At 38.9% G+C, this 17,683-nt stretch overlaps 1 protein-coding gene across 44 annotated transcripts in view; it reads left to right on the top strand.

Annotated features, from left to right (window-relative positions):
- RBFOX1 (RNA binding fox-1 homolog 1) overlaps positions 1 to 17,683 on the top strand; it is an 840,672-nt gene that overhangs the window by 786,305 nt on the left and 36,684 nt on the right. For all 44 annotated transcript variants that reach the window (XM_054180641.1, XM_054180671.1, XM_054180655.1 and 41 more), the window contains 2 exons: positions 3,661 to 3,793; positions 14,215 to 14,254. In XM_054180641.1, the coding sequence (XP_054036616.1) occupies positions 3,661 to 3,793; positions 14,215 to 14,254 (173 nt within the window). The remainder of the gene's footprint in view (positions 1 to 3,660; positions 3,794 to 14,214; positions 14,255 to 17,683) is intronic.

Below are 17,683 nucleotides of genomic sequence, written 5' to 3'. Positions count from 1 at the left end.
TTTCCTCATAATCATGTTTGATTTCTATACACAGTCATTAGTTTCCTAAATTTTAACACTGTATTAGCATGAATCCTGTTCATTCTAGAGGCATTTTCATTTGCTCGAATGTTGCAATTTGCTGACCCCATTTCATATTTGAGATCTAAACTGAAGGTTGATGAAGCAGTTACATGTTGTAAACATGAAACATTGTCAGAGTATCTGGCCAATATTAATTGTAATAATGACTTTTTAGGCTATTTTGTCCTCTTAAATGTAATGATAGCACAAATATGTTTAAAGAAGGTATCATGCCAACCTATTGTTCCATTACAAAGTTTCATTTAGGCTGCAGGAGAAGATGATTTGTAAGCTTTTTTGATAATTATATTAAGCAAAGCCAAGCACATCCCCAGCATCTTTTAACGCGATGGGGACTGATCTCTTCTCCCAGGCAACCAGCACCAGAACAAGAGGACACTGTCACAAGGTGCACCAGGGGAGGTTTAGGCTGGATGTTAGGAAGAAGTTCTTCACAGAAAGAGTGATTGGCCATTGGAATGGGCTGCCCAGGGAGATGGTGGCATCACCATCACTGGAGGTGTTCAAGAGGGGATTGGACGTGGCACTTGGTGTCATGGTTTAGTCATGAGGTCTGTGGTGATGGGTTGGACTTGATGATCTTTGAGGTCTCTTCCAACCTTGGTGATTCTGTGATTCTGTGTGATTAGATAGTGTTGGGTGATAGGTTGGACTCGATGATCTCGGAAGATCTCTTCCAACCTGGTTAATTCTATTCTAGTCTATTCCTCTTTTCACTTTTTGGATTTTTATTTATTTATTTTTATTTGAAAAGGAAAAATTGCAATCCCAGTGTAAGAACTGTTTTGGTTTTTTTAATGGTTATTGTAGACTCATTCACATGTGAGCAGGGGGATGCTTACAGAACTGATGGGGCTATTAGTTGAGAATGTACGTTGTTTGTTTGGCTTGATACTTGATTTTATGTAGTCCTTAGAAAATGTTTTGTTCATGATTTTTTTTCACCTCGTATCATCAAGGTGTAGTTGGAGAAATCTGCCTTTTCTCTATCACTGATCAGAATAATTCCAGTTATCAAATGTATTTGATAAATTTAAGGTATTTTTGCTTAGAAGTGCATACAGATGCTTCCCTGCTGAGAGTCAAACACATTCTCATCCCCATTATACTAGCATTTGCACTTACTGAGTTTCATCCATTTGGCACTAAGGCACTAAGGAAGGTTGACCTACAAACTGTAAGTCATTAAAATCTTTACCCCTCCTGGCTAGTATATTAATTATTTTGGGGGCTAGTTAATAGTACTTAACGCTGCCTGATGGGAGAGCTCTTCTCATAAAATTGTTTTTATGAAGTCCATTCTTCAGCTGTGTTCTAATGGTGCTATTTCTGCTGGTTATTTTGGGGTGAGGATATTGAAAAATTTGTAGCAAAATAAATTTTGTGGTTATAACATGTTCCTAACCATCTGATTACTTAACTGGCCTGTGGATTATTTTGCCTGTAATCTTGCTCTTTATTACCTGGGAATTGAAGGCACATTTTCAGATACTCTGATTTTCAGACTGACACATATAAATTTTGGGATAGATGCAATTCAGCTACAGATAAACTCTACTATGAGGCCCTACTTGATCATAAAACTTAGCAATGGCCACTCTTAGTTCCATATTTCTGAAGCTTAATTTCCATCTACTTAGATTCCTTCTACTAATCGCCTCTACAAGCTTTCTGAGTTTGGCTTTACTCTAGCCATTTTGTGCTTCATGATTTTGATAAGCAGACAGTGCAAAGCAAGCATAGCAAAACAATTATTTTATTTCAGGCTTTTCATTCTAACACAATGTTTGTGTTGCAGGTTCTTGGTAAAAGGTAGAAATCAGTATCTTGTCTTAGCATCTCCCCCGAATGCTGAGCCTCCATGATGGGTTCTGGGTTTGGTAAACATGGGTGATGTGATTATTCCTACTGTTTCCAGTTTCTCTTTCGTAACAGAAAGCCTTCAAATTTCAAGCATTTGATAGATATGTTCCTTTTATTCCCCTCCCCGAAATGCTTTCAGTGGCTTTTTCTTTAAGGCTTCTTAAATGCAGTTGACTGCAAGGTTATCAACAGAATGCTGAGTTCTGTGAGTTCGTTATTCCGATTTTTTGTTGTGCATACTTTTTACAGAAAGAGGAATAAAAATGGAGCATTTGCACTTTTTAAAAGGCTGGTTTCATTATTTTTGTTGCTGTAAGGTTGCTTTGTGTTGTATCACAGACATGTAATCTTTGCAGCATTACTGTAGAACCTTCTTATCAGTGAGAAGGACCTAACAAAGCCACAAAGCTACACCATAAAGCAATGATGGAGAAGTCACCACAGTTACAGCACTTGCCTTATGTTCAGCCAGCAACATCTACAAGCTGTGAATTTTTCATTTTCTTCCCCAAATTCAAGACTTATTTTAAAATTTAATGCTAAAACAGATTAAAAGTTAATGCTAAAGACAAATGTAGACTGAAATTAATTCATACTTCAGACTTGACAAACTTTCTGGTTTATACATCATTAGTTCCATTTGCTTGCTTCTTACTGGGGCTTTGCTATGCAGTACTTATTTCTTTTCTCTTTTTATTTACATAATGAAAAAAAATTAAACATAGTGAAGCACAACTGAAGTAACCTGAGTGCCAACAGAACTGGATTGGATTTTCTCTGGCTTGCTGATGAATTAGTTAAATACCTGTTCTAACATTGGCCAGCAATCTATGTGCAAAGGAGAAGTGAAGTAATGAAATATTTGTTAAAAAATCTGGCAGAGAGAGTGGATTTTTTTTTTTTTCAATTTAAAAGTTTGTGAAGAGAGGTTTTGCAGGAAAAAAAAAAATATCTCTAAGTAGTCCTGTATTACTGTTCAATTTCTGATTAAAGTATTTTAAATCTCATCAAATGGTAATTGGCGTTCACACTTAGCTGCAGTGGTCTGAGTTAATTTCCTTGTTATATACCTTAAATGTTTCTGTTGGGTCTGAATTTGATACATCTTTCTAAACTATGCAACTCCTGCTTTTGAAGGAATAATGATAGGAACAAGGTACATCCCAAAAATCTGAGAAAACTCCCTGCCTTGGTACACAACTAAGACCTAGTCCAGAATCAGTTCTAAACAGAAGTAAAGCTCTGTTTTTAGTTGGTGAATTCACTGGATAATTTAGATCACTGGAGGTCTAAATGTCTCACCTCCACTCCAAGCAGGGCTGGTTTTTTATGATAGATGCATTAAGGTGATGGAAATGTCTCTGGCATTGTGCATATGAGCATGAACTGATTTGGACCTCAAGAAGTCTTCTGGTAGCAGCACTGGCTGACCCAGTCACCATTATTCTTGACAGCACATTCTAAGAGATCAGAGCCAAGCCACCTGCTATCTGAGCTCCCAGTCTGTCTCCTGTTTGCATACAAAGGTTTTCCTGAAAAAGATGAGGGCTCTGCTTAAAACACCACTAATTTACTAATTGGGCAATTCCCTCATCTGGTTACAGGCAAGCTTTAACATAAGTACTGGCCTGCTGCTACATTACCTGGGTTTAAAAATGTCAGCTTGATGTGAATATTTGACATTCCTTTCCTGTGTTTTTTTTTTCTTCCCAGTGCCAGGATTTCCCTACCCTGCTGCAACTGCCGCCGCCGCTTACCGAGGTGCCCATCTAAGAGGCCGAGGTCGCACGGTGTACAACACGTTTCGCGCAGCAGCACCCCCCCCTCCAATTCCAGCCTACGGCGGGTAAGAGCAGCATCTTTTACCTATTAGCATGAGTCTCCAAAGGCTACAAGCTCTTTGTGGCTGTGGTGCATGCTGATTGTGTCTCACCGCAGAAACCAGCACAGCATGAACCGGTCCCAGTGCTGGAAGTGGTGCACCTTGCACGGAGTGTTGAAAAATGACTGTAATTTGTACTGCCATGGTTGGTGGCCTTAAGCATTTCAGATGTCACATATTGTTATGTAAATGCTCCTAGAAATGGAATGCTTTGGAACAGAGAAGTTGTTTCAACTAAAGATATATATTTGATGATTTCAAACATCTGGTTATTAAGGAGGTTGGATTAAGTTAAATTTTTGTTTGTTTGCTTGTTTTCAAATCATCCACTGCAAGTTGTCTCTGGACTGAAGGCTTAGTGGTGTGTGTTTGGTTGGTTTTTAATTTATTTTATTACAATTTGTTTAGGTTTCTTTTTTTCAGTTGACATCCTTCCCATGATAGAAATCCAGGGCACTTCTCTTGGGGCCATGTACTTTTCAGTATATTTGCTTTAATAAGACCTTAAGATTTCACTGTTTCACCTGCGTTTATTAAAACTAAGTAGTGAGCTAGTGAACAAAGTAGAGAAATCGGTAGTAATAATTTCTACAACTCAATAATCTTCTGTTTTTTCAGAAGATTATTTTTTTCTAGGTGTATTTTTTTTGATGGAAAGGAAGAAGAAACTAATTCTGTTGCTCTGTCAATGCTGACACAGAAAGGTTCTGTGTGCTGCATATGATACTGAAAATCCAGTCCAAAAACTTTCAGCTATTTAAGGAATTGGGAATATTTAACCAGGCTGTCCAGGGAGGTGGTGGAGTCACCATCCATGGAGGTATTCAAGAAACATGTAGACATGGCACTTTGGGACATGTTTTAGTGGGCATGGTGGCGTTAGGTACATGGTCAGGCTCGATCTCAGAGGTCTTTTCCAATTGAAACAATTCTGTGATTCTGTAAATTTGGAAAATTAGAAAGCTTGGTGGATCCCAGGCCAGAACAGAGTTTTGTCATAGGAATCTGAAGTAGATATGCCACTACTTCTCTGGAGAGGAAACAAATCTGTCTGAGAAAGGGTCAGGAAGGAGTTGCCAAGTCTTTGAATGAGGGCAGTGTCTCAATCTTTCTCTTCCCTGACTAAAATCCTGTTCAGCAGCTCATCCACTCTCGCTGTGGATATCCCTTATAAGGGAGCTTGTAGCACAAGACATTGTACTCCCCCCTTGTTCTGGTAGAAGGTAGGAGCCCTTCACTAGTTCCCTCAATTTCTCATTAAACTTTTGTTCTGTTAAGCCAAAAGGCAATGTCTTATTCTAAGATAACCTTGGTAATCTTGTCAGCATGCCATTGAGCTAAACATTCAGGGATATCCAAGACAGGCAGTTTGAGCATTACCTCACATTGGGTAGTTATCTCCTCAGAGAGATAAGGTGTTCTGAAAATTAAGATAAAAATGATGCCACAGAATCAGATTATTTTGCAAAACTGTATTTTATACCTTAATAAGCAAATTAATAATTTAATAAGGAAAATAGTATATGCAGTAATGGAGGAAGACATCATGACTTTTGAAGGTTCCCTAAGTTACATCTGGACAAGACTGATTCCTACCAAAGTTATCTTGCTGTTGGCCAGACTCTTATTTGGAGTTAAGGTAGTCCATTCCCAATGGTGGGAACAGGTTTAGAGTGCCCTGTAAGAACTGATTTCAATTTGAATGTCTCAGCTACAAAGTGAGACATACAAGAGAGACATGGACCTGGTGGGGCGGGTCCAGAGGAAGGCCACAGAGATAATCAGAGGCCTGGAGCTCCTCTCCTGTGAAGACAGACTGAAAGAATTGGTGCTGTTCAGCCTGGAGAGGAGAAGCCTCTGAGTAGATCTTATAGCTGCATTTCAATATCTGCAGAGGACCTACAGGCAGGCTGGGGAAGGTTTGTTTAGAAGGGCTTTTAGAGACAGGACAGGGAGCAATGGTTTGAAACTGGAGCAAGGCAAATTTAGGTTGGACATAAGGAAGAAGTTATTTACAATGAGAGTGGTGAAATGCTGGTAAAGGATGTAGTTGAGGCCCCATCCCTTGAGACATTCAAGATCAAGCTTGATGTGGCCCTGGATAGCCTGATCTAGTTGGAGGTGCCCCTGCTGACTTCAGGGGGTTTGGAGAAGATGACCTTTGTGGATCCTTTCCAACCCAGTTCAGTCTGTGACTCTGTCAATCTGTGAATACTGTATATAAAGTGGACTCTTTCCATCCCTACTTAGCATGAAAAGAAATTTTTTAATTGAACAGAGCACAATATGTAGCAAGATAACAACATGGGTTATTACCAGCTTCATGTTGTCACAAACATAGTGCCTTACTTTAATACAAAGCCATAAAGTTATATGGGACAACATATACAAGTTTTGAGTTGGACAATAACTTTTTGGTAGTATTTTCAAAATGAGTAAATGCTTCTACACCAGTAAATAACTTTAAATTTACTTTACTTTAAGGGGGCACATGTGGGTGCTCTGTGTGTAGAAGTGTGTGTTATATCAGTTTTTATAGTTTTGTTAGTACAGGGTCTCAGCAGGAAGAATTAAAGTTCCAAGTGTAATGCATAGATATTTTGATGTAATTGTACTGCTTCCTTCCAGCATCTGGGATGCATCAAGAATAGTGTGGCCAGCAGGATCAGGGAAGTTATTGTGCCCCTGTACTCTGCACTGGTTAGGCCACACCTTGAGTACTGTGTCCAGTTCTGGGCCCCTCAGTTTAAGAAGGATATTGAGACACTTGAACATGTCCAGAGAAGGGCAACGAGGCTGGGGAGAGGCCTCGAGCACAAGCCCCCTGAGGAAAGGCTGAGGGAGCTGGTATAGGTTAGCCTGGAGGAGGCTCCGAGGAGACCTTATTGCTGTCTACAGCTACCTGAAGGGAGATAGTAGCCAGGAGGGGATTGGTCTCTTCTCCCAGGCAATCAGCACCTGAACAAGAGGACACAGTCTCAAGCTGCGTCAGGGGAGGTTTAGGCTGGAGATAAGAAAGTTCTTCGCTGAGAGAGTCATTCGCCATTGGAATGTGCTGCCCAGGGAGGTGGTGGAGTCACCATCCCTGGAGGTGTTCAAGAGGGAATTGGATGTGGCACTTGGTGGCATGGTTTAGTCATGAGGTCTGTGGTGACAGGTTGGACTTGATGATCTTTGAGGTCTCTTCCAACCTTGGTGATTCTGTGATTATTCTGTGATAGCATAGTTTGGAATTTCTTTGTACTGCTTTGTTCTATGCTCACCCACTGTGTACTCTGACCTGTCAAAGAGGCAGAAAGGGATTTTCATGAGAAGAAAATACTTAATCAATGAAAATAAATTATAAAAATGTCATTTTCAGTCACAATCAGAATAGCAGTCAAGGAAAATTAGAGAGATAATAAAGAGATCACCGAAAATGAATCAACGTACAGAAGGAAGCAAACAACTTGGAATATCATTTGTTGATAAGAAAAATGGAAAAATCTTTGAATGCTGTTTTGCAATTCATTTAGTAGCAATTTCTCATTTTTCACTCCGGGAAGGAGCCCAGCCTTAAGAGTAAAGCAAACAATTTCATCCTAAAGTAGTTTCTATCATCAGAATGAAAACACAAGGAGGCATTTATTTTGTATAATCACAGATACATTTTTTTTTTAAAATTATTATAAATCTTCATTAAATTCCTGCAGTGTTGAATTAGGGGGAAAAAAATGCTTTTCAAAAAAGACCCACATGCAAGTGTCAAATGTAAAGGTGAAGTGTTAAATTACCTTTTTCATTTTATTTCATTAACCTTAGCTTACTACCAAAATAAAATCTAATACTTAATCTAAAACTATCTTTACACTTGTTTATACTGCAAAGTTTTGGGACTGAAAGTGAGCTGTTTTGCTTTAAATTTGGAAATCAACTGTAAAGCTGAGAACATCTATTTCTTAGATCAGTCTGACATGTTGCTTGCTGGTGTTCATCTCAGCAGCAGTGCCTCAGGATGCCTTGCTGTGCAACAGAAGCCTGTTTGGTCTCCCTGGAATCTGTCCTTGTTCTCATTCACTGGTGTCCTCTTTGACACCAGCTGTGAGGTTTTCACACAGAATCACAAGCATTCAGGTTGGAAAAGACCCTGAGGACCACCAAATTCAACTGATAACCCTACTCAACAAGGTTCACCCCTAAACCATATCCCCAAGCACCACATCAAAACCACCTTTAAACACATCCAGGGTTAGTGACTCAACCACTTCCCTGGGCAGCACATTCCAATGCCTGACTACTCGTTCCATGAAAACATTTTTCCTAATGTCCAGGCTAAACCTCTCCAGTCACAGCTTGAGGCCACTCCCTCTTGTTCTGTTACTAGTTACCTGAGAGAAGAGACCAGCACCAGCCTCTCCACAATGTCCTTTCAGATAGTTGTAGACAGCAATGAGGTCTCCCCTCAGCCTCCTCTTTTTCAAACTAAACAGCCCCAGCTCCTTCAGTCTCTCTTTGTGGCAGCAACTCGTCATAAGGGCTCTTCAGGCCCTTCCCCAGCTTCTCTGCCCTCCTCTGCACTCACTCCAGTACCTCCACACCTCTCTTGTATTGAGGTGCCGAAAACTGGACACAATACTCAAGGTGTGGCCTCACCAGCGCTGACTACAAGGGGACAATCAGCTCCCTGCTCCTGCAGGAATAAGTGCAGCTTCACCTTCATGCTCCTTGTGTGAGCACATACGAGAGTTTTCTTATATGGCAGTCATTCATTCTGGTCACTGTACCTCAACATCTCTCCTGTAACATGGTGCCTAAAACTGAACACAATACTCAAGGTGTGGCCTCAACAGAGCTGACTACAAGGGGACAATCACCTTCCTGCTCCTGCAGCACTCAGCATTTCTGGTACAAGCTAGGATGCCATTGTCTTGGCCACCTGGACACACTGCTGGCTCATATTCACTTTCTTGTCAATTGGAACCCTGAGTCACTTTCTGCCAGGCAGCTTTCCAGCCACACTTCCCCAAGCCTGTAGCACTGCTTGAGGTTGTTGTAACCCAAGTGCAGCACCTGGAATTTGTCCTTGTTGAAGATCATCCCATTAACCTTGGCCCATTGATCCCATCTATCCAATTCTCTCTGTAGATCCTCCCTACCCTCATGAATACCAACACTCCCACTCAACTTAGTGCATCTTCAAACTTACTGATGACACACTCTATGTCTTTATCAAGGTCATCAATAAAGATAATAAACAGAAGTGATCCCAACACTGAGCCCTTGAGGCCACTTGTGACCAGCCACCAGCTGGATTTAACTCCAATGACCACAATGGAATTAGACTTAGAAACTGTTATCTTAGAAACTGATTATCAACAAAGTTATGAAATGGCCACAAGCTCCAGTCTGTAAGGAAATCTAGTAGATTCTGTAGTCATCAGGCAAAACAAGCTAGTGTGATTTGTATGGACAGCTCTCTTCACCTGCTCTAAGGAGAATTGTTGAGTAGCTCCATATTTAAAGCAATGCTTTTTGTATCAATCAAAGAACAGCACATGTGTTTTAAAATGTGCCATGTAAAAAAGAAACCAGTGTGTATGAGATAGGTAGCACTGCATAATTAATGGTTCCTTTACTGGCTTTTGAGGCATTTCACAAATTCCTCAAGATAGCATCTTCTTTATTAGCTTATGAAAAATACTTCATTTTCAGCATCTGTGGTACCATTTCTTATGCCTTGAAATACTACAGTGTGCAACCTAATTCATTTGTGTACCATGAAAACCTACCAAAACTGAAATGAGGCTGTAAAGTTTCGTTTGCATGAGAAAGCTGAATGCTGAAATGTAAAGAGTGTGGAGAGTACAGCTTCAAATCTGTGCTGCAGAGGAAAAGAAGAAAGAGATAGTCGGGTTGCATATGGCAGGAGAGGCTCATGGAGAGCAGAGCCTGTCATTGTAGGAGGTTGTAGCTGTGCAGCTGTGAGCTATTGCCTGCACATCTTAGAAGGTTCTCCAGAAACCTCACAGCAAGATTGGTGACTTCATTGAGAAGCAAAGCACTTGCTGTTTGAAGCTGACTAAATTCCTTTCATACCTTCTTTCCTGGGACAGCTTCCATGTAGGAAGATTTGAACTTCCTACTTCTTTGCCCATTCTTGCAGATTTCTCTCCAGCTACTAAATACTGGTTTTGTACAAAATAAAATTTAAATGATAAAATGAAAAAAGACATCACTGTAAAAAGCAATTTCTTCTTGGCTTGTCCTATGTTTTTCTAGGGTTATCTATTGGCAAAGCACCTACTAATGGTGTAAGAAATTTCTTAACTAAAGCATAAGCTGCATTGGGCAATACTTACGTTGCCAAAAGAAAGGAAAAAGAAGCAATTTTTGTTGTCTCTGGCAGACTTCTGATCTGACTTTGATACCTTTAATAGCTGTTGAATATGATGCTCCATCTTGATACTGCTATCAAGCAAGCCCGGTGTCACTGTATAGCTGGTAGCATGACAGATAGTTGTAGATAGCAGTATTAGCAAATCCAGTGGAAAGCCCCTCTATTCCAGCATCCTTTGCTTAATGTTCTTCTCAAGTTTAGTGTGTGATGACTTTGTCTTCACATTTCCCTTCTGCTCTTTCCAGTTCTGATGAAGCTAACAGAGAATTACCTTTCAGTCCCTATCTCTGCTTCTGGTGTCTTACCGGGAAAACAGGGGATAGCAGTATGCCTTTTTCTGATTTCTGACACCCCCCCCCCCACGTGAAAAGAAGAATAAAAACAAAACCCCAGCCCTAAATAAAATTGTCAGGTTGGGGAGGAGAAGTAACCAAGACCATTCAGAAGCTGTTCCCCTTTGTTAAAATAATTGTTTTGGAGTGCTACATTCTAACCAATTAAAATTTTTCAAAGAAGCTTTATTGTCCAGGACCTTACTCTGAATTTTAGAAAGAAGGATGATTAATAGAAGCTGCACCATCTAATGCAGTGGTTATGGTTTGTTCCAATACGTTTGTTTAGGTTCAAAGAAACTTCCTCTTGCAGTGCATGCTGTGCTTTGTATGTATCTGCAACTGTTAGAACAAAACACGTGTCTTGCCAGCACACTGTGATTTATGTCATCCAGCTTTATTCTTTGCAGAAGTGCCCTCAATTAATTTTTCAGAGCAGATAATATAACTTGCTCATGGCAGAAAATGTTGAGACTGAAAAGACAAGAGCTTGTAGTCAGACATTCTAAAAAGTTGGAACAGCCTTATGCAAGACATTCAGGTCTATATTTACAGCAGTGAAAGCTATGTCATAGACTGTTGAAAGCTGTTGCTTTGATTTTCAGTCTTTGTTTTGCTTCTTGTTTTGTTTCTTGTTGGGTTTCAGTTTGTTGTGCTTGTTTGTTTGTTTGTTTTTCTAAATAAGATTGTAGTTGCATCTCTTCTATTACTTGTTTTGTAAAGTCTTTGTATAAAAGGTTTTGTATAATAGGGGATTCCTGTGACCAAAACCCTGACAAATGTGTAAGGCAGCAAAGATAACCCTACCATCAATGAGAAAACAGGGAACTTTTGTTCCTTGGGTGTTTTCTCTTAGTTGTGATCAAGGGGAAATAACAAACTATAACCATGATTCATATTGCCATGAATGAAATCAGGGTTGTGATGCCCCTTTGTTGTACTAAATCAATCCCTCCATGCACTTAATCCACCTGGGGTTATTTATATTAACTTGTTCAGGTTGTGTGTATGACTGAGGGCCATTTATACTCAGTTGCTGTGAAGTTACTGAACTAAGTAACTTTGTGCAGTCGAGAACTGTCTTCATATGTCATTGACAGATTATGCAACCCAATCTTTTTGAAAGATGAGGATAGAAAAATGATAATGAAGACAGATGTAGTCCTCCCAGGATATAATAAAGGTGGAATCTAAACTAGTAAATAGTTTGTCTTAATATAGTTACAAAAGGATTATAAGACACAGAGACTAAAATAAAGCAGCTAAACCGGTGCAAAGCAGATGTGTAATAGTTGGTGAGAAAACAGTTTTGTATTTATAGAAAAATAATTTCAGGAAACAGTTGCCATATATGATGCCATTTAGATGCCCGTTTTCTTATTAAATCATTATTTCTCTCTTCTCTCAATTTTTCTCAGCACAGTAAAATCATAAAATAAAACTGAATAAACCCCCCCCAATTTCTAAACTTCTTGTTCTTATTTTAATGCCTCCAGGTAGTGCATTAACCTATTATCCATTTCTGGGTGAAGTAATTCAGATTTCAGTCATGTGGCTATTTCCAGCCCATACATTGGTCTGCAAGGAGCTCAAGATTTGTCTGTCTGCCAAGGCACGTTTTTAATAGGATATATAAAGATCTGTGGTGGGGTGGGTTCCCCTGTGATGCAACCAGTCTCTGCCTGTGCTTCAGACTTATAATCTGTTCTCTGCCTACAGCTTCAGAGAGAGAAAAGGGGGTGATAAGCCAAGCAAAGTACTCTATGGAAAATTATATACTAAAGGGAAAAAAAAAAAAATCACAAGAGCAAACTATAGCTCTTTATGTTTTACTTTATCCTTCTGATGAAGAGTGCTGTTAGAAAAAAACTTGACTGCACTGGTAAGATTCACAAGAGGAGTCAATGAATTACAGGAACAGTGAAGAGAGAAAATATTCTCTGAAAAGTCTATGAAAGTTCCCCGGCTCAGCTTCACTCTTTCATGCCCAGCTCCTCCACCTTGTTCTAGCAATATGAGGAACTGAGGGTTGTGATTGTGGGGCCTCCATCTTCAGAAAAGTGAAATGTATCATTTGTATATCATCTCATAAAACTCCCTCCACCTTGTTCACAGTTTTGTACTTCACCCTCACAGTCATGTGGAATGTTTTATGCCTTACATGGAAACAGGTATAAGATAAGCATGTAATGTTTTAATGAGAATATCAAAACCAAAAGGAAGATGCAATACACTGTCAATATCAAGCTCTCTAAAGATGCCACTGCAGAGCAGGTTTGGCATATTTAGCTCTGCAGACATAATAAATAGAAAAATGCACGACTAAAGGTCTGACCTTACAGAAGCAAATGGCAGATCCACCATGAGTTTTCACACTTTATTATTCCATAACAAACTTCTGTCATCAATGTGGTTTTATCAATGTGCTTTGTGTGCATGTATGCATATTTATGATTTTTCTCAAGTGATTCTGACTCAGACACATACCAGCTCAGCCCTGTGGGTTTTGGTCGTTGACCTCAATAGATCAGTTGTATTTCTGACATGAAAATTCTTCTTGGAATTGCAAAACAGCTTAGTCTAGCTACTTGGTAATAACTATTATTCCCAGATAATAGTATTCCTACAATGAAAGCGTTGTTGCAAAAATCCTATTGTGTGCTCTCATGTTTAGCTCTTGGAACAGCTCGGGTTGATTCTGATACTGGGAATATCCATTTTAAGCTGCAGAACTGCCAAATGAATATCAAATTGCAGGACCTGGGTAATGAGTGTAATTGGTAGGACACTGTTGTGTAGTTCCAGTTAGTGTAATCATTGAAACCGTCTTTGTCATACTGTGTCATTTATCCTGAAGGGTTTCAAATCAGAAATCTGAGCTATTTACACTGACAGTTTATCTGAGCTGAAATGCAGCAGTCTCTGGGTAAACTGTTGACAGCAATATAACAATACTGTATTTTTTTTGGAGAAGTAGTATCCAAGCAAACTGCAGGGGAGCTCAGAACATTGGTGTGTTCGCCAAAGCTGTAAAATGATAAATTGAGGAAGGTTAACATTTTTAACAAGAATAATTGCATAACATTCTAAACAGACTTCTTGTCACTATCACAAATGGATGTCAAGCCAACAATGCAGCCCTCTGTGCATGCTGAGGGTTTGAGACTTGACCCAATGGGTAGAATACCACCATGAAATTACTTCACACATTCCTTTCACTATGTAAAATTGTGCTGTGTTTTGTTATCTATCTAAGTAATGACAACTACTGCTCTGTTTCAGAGGGTTGGTATAACTGTGGGACAAGAAAGTAATGATTCAAGAGATAGCATTGTGTCAAAGGGATTTTAGGATTGGCCCACTGAAAATTTTTCCAGTGAAAAAATAAAACCAACCAGAAGAAATCTCTCCTCCAAAACTTTATCAAAAGTACTTTCCAGTCCTGCCATGCTTTTCTCTTTGACTAAGCATTTGGCATACTTTACGAAATGATGTGTTCAGTACTGTTTCACTTCTGATAATTTCTACCAAGCTCCTTCACCAATGTGAAGAGTGCCTTCCCTCCCTCTCCCTCTGTTCTTGTGACAAGACTAACCTCAGCTGTGCAGGGGTTGGTGGCATTTGCATGTGGAAATGCACTAATATGGATGTTTTTCTTTGTGTGTGCATCCTTGCAGTGTTGTATACCAGGATGGATTTTATGGTGCAGACATTTATGTAAGTATTCATTGATGTGCATGCTGTCCTTGTACATTACCAGAGTCATTCTTTTTACAAGTTTGCTGCCTAGCTTGACTCTGTTTTGTCTATTTACCATCCCTTGCCTGTCAGAAAGAATTGAGAAGAATATCTCTCACATTGGAAGACCTTTCTGTTCATTACATCTATCATTGTTCAGTGGAGCTGAATTAACTCTTCAATCAAATGCGGAGTGAATGCAAAAAGATGTGAAAAATGTGTGTGCATGTGCGGAGGGCGTCTCCCTGCCAAATTGAAGTTCAAAGACAAAACAAAAATAAAGCAGAAACATTATTCTGCAAATCCCCAAAAGCTCATCTTTTAAAAATCAAGGCAAGCTGAGTAATACTTCAAGTATGAAAGGAGAGAGAGAGAATATTCCCAAATGCAGGCCACATTGGTATATGTGAATGCCATGGTGGCAGTAGAGCTTGATGACAATAGTGAGATATTTCTATGCATTGTGTGTTACCTGAGTAGGCTTCCATCTGCTCTTTCAAAATCCATATATTGTAATTGGAATGAAATGGCTAGAGACTGCCCATGATATAAGAAGTGGTTATATTTCTCAGTAAGGATTTCTAGCCCTGGATTCATCATTACCTAGTTCACCTCCTTGCTCTCCAGTTTCCTTTTAGATAATATATTTTTAAACTTTCTTGGCAAGCTATTTTCTTGAATTTATACAAAGAGGCTACTTATGTCTGAGTATGCAAGAGGGTTTAGGTGGTTAAGGCTCAATTTCACTCTTCTAAAATAATTAATTCCTACTCCTTATGTGTTAGATATAAAATATTTTACTGATACTCCGGTAAACTTTCACATTTGTTATTACTTTGATAAAGCAGTATGTTACCTAAGTCCCCATGCTCCCTAAGGTACTTGTACTTCTGTTCATTTTGAGATACCAAGAGGCGGATGAGTTGAAATTGGTATGAATATTGAAAAGTCAGTAGGTAGTGCTGGGATACATTCCTTATAATGATTATCAGCATCCTTATAGAACTATTTCCAAGGGAACAGATTTTTTCCTTTTTTTTTCTTTTGTTTCACTTTTTTTTTTTTAACCAAGCTTTATACAAAAAAGGAAAACAATTTTGAATTCATGCAGGAAATAGATTTTGTTTCTTCTGATGGAGGTAGAAAGAAGGGTGACACTTACCTGAAAACTCATTCATACAGATGAAAAATATATGCAAAATAAAATAACGTGGGCTAAAGTTCCCACTGTAGTGATGTACTTAGTGATGTTATCAGTAACATTGTTTACAACACATGAGAATCACACATTTGTCAAAGGCTTACTCACCTGTAGTATGCTGCTTTCATCTCACCTAAACACATTGCTGCTGAAATTGTGAGCTATACAGGATATGTGGTCCAGCATGGATTTATTCAGGTGTGGATTCCAGTTCTCATATTTCTTGAAGCTGTCAAAAGAATGTGACATCCATTTTGCTTACTTTGCCAGCCTGAGGATCTGAAAGGCAGCAAGACATCCTTCTCAGGGTTGCTTAACGTGGTAATATAGGTGGGAGCTAAATGTGACTATAGCAGCTTATAGTTTTGGAACACACTGCTGCTGAAAATCAGAAACATCTCTTTTGGTGATTGCCAGTATTAATTTTGGGTGGCCTCATACTCTCTCACAGACTTGAACATTTTGTTTCCAAATGGAAAGTGATTTCAGTGAGGAAGGTACTGAAGAAATCACTAATTTCTAGGGTAGCCTCAGTTTTGTTGTCTGGAATAGTCAGGTACCTTAGAAAATGGAATAACTGATCTGGGGCACTGGTTTTTACTCAGTTGCAGCCTTGTGTTTCTGATTTCATTTCTTAGCCTTTTTCATGCAGCAGAATGTTTAGAGCAGCTCACAAAATTAAAACACTCTTTGGGAAATGTGTTTGTCTTTTTTTTATATATATATATATAATGTTCAGAGCTTCTTTTTTTGTAATTCATTTTTCTTCACATTTGTTCTTTCTTACATATAAATAATTTTTCAGGAGTGGGAGAGAGAGAGAGAACTGACATAAATCAAAAGAAACCTTACCATTCACAGTGTATTAGTTCTTAGTGTATTAGTTTGCAGTGGTCCAAGTTATTTACTAAATCTCAATTGATTATGGCATAGTTCTACTCAGCTTTTCACTTGAAGTGCAGAGCTGAAGCTCTGTGAAGGAGCAAATGCCTTAAAAATACCAAAACAAAAGGAACACAGGACTGAAAAGCCAGACATAAAATATGCATTAACAAGTATACCAAAGCAAAGTGGGTTTTGTTCTGATATGATTACACCATATGGAACATGCTAATCTCTTCATAACTAGCTGTCAATTTAGACTTTGATGGCTAGATTTTGTGGAAAGGAAGGAGGGAAGACACAGATAATACTGGTTGAGTTAAAACTGCAGGGTGAGCCAAGAACAGCAAATAACCAGGGCTGCGTAATATCAACCAGAGGACTAGAAGAGACTAGGAATATAAAAATAGGTGAAAAGTACAGTCTAAAATGAAAAATCAACAGCCCTGATTCTAGAGGTAATATAATATATTCTGTATTTCATATAGTTCTGTATGGAATGTAATAATGCTTCTGAAATAGCTGAGCTATTGAATTCCTTTTTAAATGTGCCTTTGAGTAAGAAAAATAAAGGAGACAATTAGGAAGTAAGGAAGACCTTTTAAAATTAAGTATTGATTCACTAAGAGAAAAAGTCATTAAAAGAGAATTAAGGTTGCCTGCCAGCAAATATAGAAGTTCCTAGATGAAGATTGACACCTGTGAAAATAAGAAAATACACTCCACAAAATGAAGCAAAAATAGACACAGAAATTTGCAGTTAGAATAATAGCTCTACACACTTGCTCTGCTTTGTCTTCAGTCTGTGGGCTTTTTTACCATTGTCATAAAGAATGTTTTCAGAAGATGTCAGTCTTCAATCCACATCTAACAAGTGGGAAGACTAAGAAATATGAAAAACTTCCAAACTCTGTCATCAGCAGCTTCAGACGTCCCTTGGTGACACGGTTTAACCATGTACATTACTCAGTCTTGGTCCCTGGGAGATTATCTGACCTGTTCTCAGGATTTTGGACCTGTGATACTGCAGCTGGTGAGAGTCCATGACAACACATTAGTATGTATGTGTAAGATCTTTTTTCTGATTGAGAATGTGGCATACTTTTGTGATCAGGGCTATGGAACAAGATTGCCAATAACTGTTTCCATCACCTTTAGATCAAAGGTAGGATGGTATTGAGGCCAGGGCATGGATTTCTTTCTCAAAGAAAAAACAGATATAATTATCTAAGGAACATTCCCTTGATAGTAGGAAAAAGCCCATCGATGCAAGTCAGATAACCTGAAAGGCACTGTTCTAATGTGAAAACAAGGGTATGCAGGAA

Source organism: Dryobates pubescens, chromosome 4 (genome assembly GCF_014839835.1).
Source record: "Dryobates pubescens isolate bDryPub1 chromosome 4, bDryPub1.pri, whole genome shotgun sequence".
Taxonomy (NCBI): domain Eukaryota; kingdom Metazoa; phylum Chordata; class Aves; order Piciformes; family Picidae; genus Dryobates; species Dryobates pubescens.
The sequence above is the reverse complement of the archived record's forward strand: the minus strand, read 5'-3'. Positions and strand labels throughout refer to the sequence as shown.